The following is a 6,025-nucleotide window of genomic DNA, read 5'->3' on the forward strand; positions in this document are numbered from 1 at the left end:
TGTTTTTGAGACAGGGTCTTGCTGTGTTGCCCAGGCTGGAGTGCCGTGGCTCAGTCACAGCTCACTGCTCAAGCTCCTGGGCTCAAGTGATCCTTCCACCTCAGCCTCCCAAGTAGCTGGGACTACAGGAATGAGCCACACCCAGCTAATCTTTTTCACATGCTGTTGAATTTTGTGTGCCAGTATCACGCTGAGGATTTTTACATCAGTGTTCTTACTGGTCTGTAGTTTTTCTGTAGTGTCTCTGTCTGGTTTTGGCATCAGGGTAGTGCCAGCCTCATAAGAATAAGTCAGAGAGTGTTCCCTCCTCTTTCATCTTTTTGAAAAGTTGAGAAGGATTGGTATTAGTTATTCAAGTGTTTGATAGAATTTAGTTACGGAGCCATCAGGCCCTGGGGTTTTCCTTTTCAGAATATTGATTACTGCTTTAACCTCCTTAATAGTAATCGGCCTGTTCAGATTTTCTGTTTCTTCATGGCTTAGTCTTTGTAGATTTTGTGTTTCTAGGGATTTGTCCATTTCATCTGGGTATTGGTATAGAGTTGCTCATACTCTCTTATAATCCTTCTTATTTCTGTAGAATCTATAGTAATGTTCCTACTTTCCTATCTTATTTTAGTAATTTGTGTCGTCTCTTTTTTTCTAATCTACTAAACGTCTGTCAGTTTTGTTGATCTTTTTAGAGAACCAACTTCTCTATTGTTTTTCAGTTCTCTGTTTTGTTCATCTCTCCTCTAATCTTTATTTCCTTCTGCTGTATTTGGGTTTAGTTTGTTCTCCTTTGTCAGTGCTTGTAGTCATAAATTCCCTCTCAGCACCGCTTGTGCTGCTCCTGTAAGTCTTGGTGTGTTGTGTTTTTGTTTTCATTCATCTCTTAAGTATTTTCTAGTTTTTCTTATGGTTTCTTCTTTTGCTTTAATTCCTATCTTTGCTCTTTTGCACATAACGTTTTTTTCTTAGCTGCTGCTAAGATTCTCTTCGATCACTGGTGTTAATAGATGTGGTTTACGGTGTGCGGTGGTTCACATTCTTTTCTTCCTGTTCTTGTGCTTGGGGATCATTGGGATTCTTAGATATGTGGGCCTGAGTTTTCTTCAGATTTGGAAATTTTCAGCCATCATGTGTTCAGGCGCACTCTCTGCTCTCCCACTTTCCGATTCCGGGCAGGCTGCAGGTTTCCCCCCGGCTCAGTCGTGCACGGCTCTCCTTCTTCCAGTCCTTTCTGTGTTGAATTTTGAGTCGTTTGTATTGCTGTATTTTTTTCTTTGCAATGTGTCATCTATCCAGTATGTTTTTAATCAGACACTGTAGTTGTCATTGCTACAAGTTCCACGTGGCCATGCCTCCCCTGTCCCTGCTCCATGAGCCCCAAGTCTATGCCTCCCCTGTCCCTACTTCACCCACCCACCCACCCCCGTCGATGCCTCCCCTTTTCCTGCTCCACGCTCCCCCCCAGTCTCTGCCTCCCCTATTTCTGCTGCATGCACCCAGCCTATGCCTCTCCTGTCCCTGCTCCATGCTCCCCCCCAGTCTCTGCCTCCCCTATTTCTGCTCAACACTCCCCCCAAGTCTCTGCCTCCCCTGTTTCTGCTCCACGCTCCCCTCCAGTCTCTGCCTCCCCTATTTCTGCTCCATGCACCCAGGCTATGCCTCTCCTGTCCCTGCTCCTCATGCCCAGTCTCTCCTCTGCTGTCTGGCTGTCCGTCCTGCAGTCTTAACAGCTGTTCCCATGTCCTTGCTACTAACTAACTGTGTTTGCGTTATTCCTGGTTGTGTTCGTATCAATAGATTTTTCTCCTCATTGTGGGTTGTAGTTTTCTGCCTCTTTCCGTGCCTGGTAATCTTGTTTCGATGCCAAACATTCTGAATTTTGCTGTGTTTTGTGTTGGATATTTTTCTTTTTCTGAAGAAATTTGTGAGCTCTTTTCTGGGATACAGTTAAGTTACTCAGAAACAGCTGGATATTTCTAAGCCTTGCGTTTCAGTTTTGTTAGGTGGGAGCAGAGTGACTTTTTATTTAGTGTTACGCTTTTTGAAGACTCTACCCAGTGCTCCCCTTATCACAAGCCTTCCTGCTCCAGCTGGTGGGGCCCATAGCACCCTTGTCTGTTTGAGTGTTAGGAATCATTCCTGATTTGGTGGTTCACCATAGGTGACTGTTTTCCCAGCAGACGCTGGATCATCACGACTGGGGGAGGGGGTGCTACTAGTGTGTGGTGGGTATAGACAGTGGTGCTGTTGACACCTGTGATGCACAGGACGGCCACTGCCACAAGGGTCCATTGTGCTGAGGCCCTGGTCTGGCCCCATGATGGGTCTTGCAGGATGGTGCCTCATGCATTGATCTGTGCCAAGCTGATGGTCCCGGGTGGGTCTCCTGACCCTCTCCAGACCATTCTGTGCTACTTGCTCTTCTCAGCACTCAGCCCCATAGACCCCAGCTCCTCCCCTCCTCTCAGAGACCACCCGGCTCCCCTGGGTCCTCTGTGCTGGGGCCTAGGAGCTCTGTTCAGGTGCATGTGGGGCAGCCATGGGGCCTACCATGGATTATTTCCCCAGTCTTGGGATCACAGTCCTGTGCTGCGTGATGTTCATTGTTTAAACACCATCATTTTGTATTTCTCTGTCTCTTTAAGTTTTTTTTTCAAGTAGAAGGGTAAATCTGGTCCTTGTTTGTCCATCTTGGCCAGACCTGGAAGTTTGTCCTTTATTCACGAATGTCTTTGGAAGCCAAGCCCTGCCTTTTCAGAATAAACTTGGAAGACCTGAAAAAGAGTGGGAGGGTGGATAGTGGTGAGCAGTGCAGGGAGGGACACCACCAGCTGGAGCCCCACGGCTTTGTGCTAAAGGCGCAGGAACGTGGCAAAGGCCAGGGAGTATGCAGGAGCCACACGGCCTCGTGCTAAAGGCGCAGGAATGTGGCAAAGGCCAGGGAGTATGCAGGAGCCACACGGCCTCGTGCTGAAGGCCAGGGAACGTGGCGAAGGCCGGGGAATGTGCTGGAGCCGCACGGCCTCGTGCTGAAGGCCAGGGGACGTGGCAAAGGCCAGGGAGTATGCAGGAGCCACACGGCCTCGTGCTGAAGGCCAGGGGACGTGGCGAAGGCCAGGGAGTATGCAGGAGCCACACGGCCTCGTACTGAAGGCCAGGGAACATGGCGAAGGCCAGGGAACGTGCTGGAGCCGCACAGTACCAAGGCATCAGCAGACTCTGGCAAGGATCACCCCACCTGGGAGGCCATCTGCTGAACTGGAGCCCTTGGGACTTTCCAGCTCCAGAGCTGCTGCTTTCCAGATGTGGGTGTGTTCCACGTGCTACTGCGTTCTCACTGATTTTATAATGTTTGGGTGTTTTCCAGCTTCTGAACATGTCAAATTACAAGGAGAAGTTTTCGACTTTGCTGTGGCTTGAGGAGATTCATGCAGAAATGGAACTGAAAGAGTACAACATGAGCGGGGTCATGTTGAAAAGGAATGGGGATATGCTGGTTCTGGAGGTCCCAGGATTGGCCGAAGGCAGGCCTTCTCTGTATGCAGGTGTGTGTGTTACTCGCATGCTTCCCTTGGTAGACTGGCAGACAAACCACACTTAAAAGAGAGAAAATACTCTTTAACTGGCAATATGACAGTCATGTTATTGCATTTTCTTTCTTATGGGTTAGAATTTCACTAAAAATCAGCAGCCTGTGTACATCAAGCATGTTTCTTTGTTGTATTTCATTATTTCTAAGCAGCTGACCTCAGTAATGTTTTATTGAACCCTCGTCATACTGGATTTTATAGGACAACACAGAAATTTGTGATTTTTATTAGCTTTAAATGTGGTAATTATTTTTTTAACTAGGTGATAAACTGATTTTAAAAACTCAAGAGTACAATGGACATGTCGTCGAATACATCAGCTATGTGATTGAGGTGAGAGGACACTCTCTTCATACATTAATGTTGGACTGCCCCGTCTGACCTGTTGGAAAGGTAACATCCTACCCACGGCTCTTGGGGAGGTGCTCCCATGTGCACTGGCTATTTTGGAAAATGTGAAGATACAGTGAATCTTTAAATTTTTGATGCATAAAGGAAATAGTACTATAATTTTCAACCATGTAAAACTTATTTATCTTTTAAGTGATATGTAAGTCATGATGTTTGCATTCAGTTATGTTTGGGCATTCTGAGTATATTCTAGAAGAGCTAACAGAGTGGAAGCCTTAAAAGGAAAAACGGATCTAAAAGTTTGCAGCTCTGACGTTCATGTGAAGTTAATTATTTGGCTTTGAGTAGCTCCTGGTGCTCCAGATATATCTGCATGGGGTGGGCTGTGACTCTTGAGCTGGATTTTACTGGGCATGTACTGAGCACAGCACTGGGAATGATGCAGGGATCTGCATGAGAAGGGAGGTGCTTCATCTATGCATCTGAGAAGATGAAGCCACGTATGACTCAGTGTAGAAAACCTGAAGGGGGAGTGTCAAAGCCTTTACTGTTAGAGGGAAGAAAGGCTGCGAGAACGAGAAGAGGCAGCCTCCAACCTTTGCCGCCATAGTCACTCCATGCTACGTATTCATGCGGCGTCCACACTATGGCTGACTTCGTAGAATGCGATATTTCCCAGAAGGCAAAATCATGGCAGGATCTCAGGTCTTGTAATGACGTAGTCCATCACCTGTGGACTGAGATGTGAGACCCCAGTGACATGACCTCACCAGCTCTCCATTACCAACTTTTGCTGTTGACCAGATTGACATGAGGAGCCCGAGATGGCCATGTGACCATCTTTGCCTCCAAATAGTAGACCAGCAGTGCCAGGAAAGGAAGCCTCCAAGGAAGCAGAGCCAGAGACCTCAGGAGTGAGACACCTGCCGCCTCCACTCCTGGTTCCTGAGCCACATGGCCTGGCCTCTATGCCACCGCTCAAACCCTTGCACCTGAAGTGACCTTCCACATCCTTTTTACCTCCAAAAATTCTTTTTGCCTTTTCAGGCTATCTTGGATGCCACCTCCACCTCTTCTCAGGTAGACTAACAAATGCCTCCTGTGTAGAGTGATGACTTAGTCTGTCTTCCTCAACCTCAGGGGAAATGATCCCACAGCCTTGTACCACTGTTGCTTCCCCTTCCTCACAGAGCTGGAAGCAAGCCCAGGGCACAGCATCCCGACTCTCTGCTGGTGTCAGCCCTGACCCTCAGGAAACCCTCCTTCTTATTTTTCTACCCATACTGTCTAGGAAAGAATAGGCAGGGTCTCACTTCAGCTGGAAGGCTTTTCTACTAAAAGAAGACGACTTGTAATGACGTGATTTTTTTTTTTTTTTTTTTTTTTTTTCTGTTTTTTTTTTTTTTTTTTTCAGCCTGGAGTGCAGTGGTACGATCTTGGCTCACTGCAACCTCCATCTCCCAGGTTCAAGAGATTCTCTGGTCTCAGCCTCCCAAGTAGCTGGGATTACAGGTGCCCACCACCACTCCCGGCTCCTTTTTGTATTTTTAGTAGAGACAGGGTTTTGCCCTGTTGGCCAGGCTGGTCTCAAACTTCTGACCTCCGGTGATCTGTCCATCTTGGCTGGCCTCCCAAAGTCCTGGGATTACAGGCATGAGCCACTGCACCCAGCAGACGTCCTTATCAATGCTTTCTTACAGTAGGTAATACTTTGCTACACTTGTAGAGTCTGTGACCTACCACGTATTCTGTATTCTCAGAGTCTTAGGAGAGCCCAGTGAATAGAAGCTCAGTAAGTATGAGTGGATAGTCAGCCATTTCCTCTTGCTTGTATTATTTAATGACATAATGATTTAATCCTTTTCAACTAATTTTGCAGATGTCAAATTTTAGCTCAAAGCTATAGAATGAATTTTTTGATGATGTGTTGCTAGATATAGATATCAGATTATTCCAAGAAATTGGGTGTATTGTTTGTTTCCTTTTTAGATTCATGAAGAAGATGTAACTCTTAAAATTAATCCAGAATTTGAACAAGCCTATAACTCTGAACCTATGGATGTGGAATTTACGTATAATAGGTAATGCTTTTA

General features: G+C 46.5%; 1 protein-coding gene across 1 annotated transcript in view; it reads left to right on the forward strand.

Annotated features, from left to right (window-relative positions):
* The window catches only part of MOV10L1 (Mov10 like RISC complex RNA helicase 1), a 68,198-nt gene that overhangs the window by 30,666 nt on the left and 31,507 nt on the right, over positions 1–6,025 (forward strand). Inside the window, exons 10-12 of the mRNA XM_037730097.1 lie at positions 3,359–3,536; positions 3,844–3,914; positions 5,922–6,013. Coding sequence (XP_037586025.1) covers positions 3,359–3,536; positions 3,844–3,914; positions 5,922–6,013 — 341 coding nt within the window. The remainder of the gene's footprint in view (positions 1–3,358; positions 3,537–3,843; positions 3,915–5,921; positions 6,014–6,025) is intronic.

This window comes from Cebus imitator, unplaced genomic scaffold (genome assembly GCF_001604975.1).
Source record: "Cebus imitator isolate Cc_AM_T3 unplaced genomic scaffold, Cebus_imitator-1.0 Scaffold329, whole genome shotgun sequence".
NCBI classification, from domain to species: domain Eukaryota; kingdom Metazoa; phylum Chordata; class Mammalia; order Primates; family Cebidae; genus Cebus; species Cebus imitator.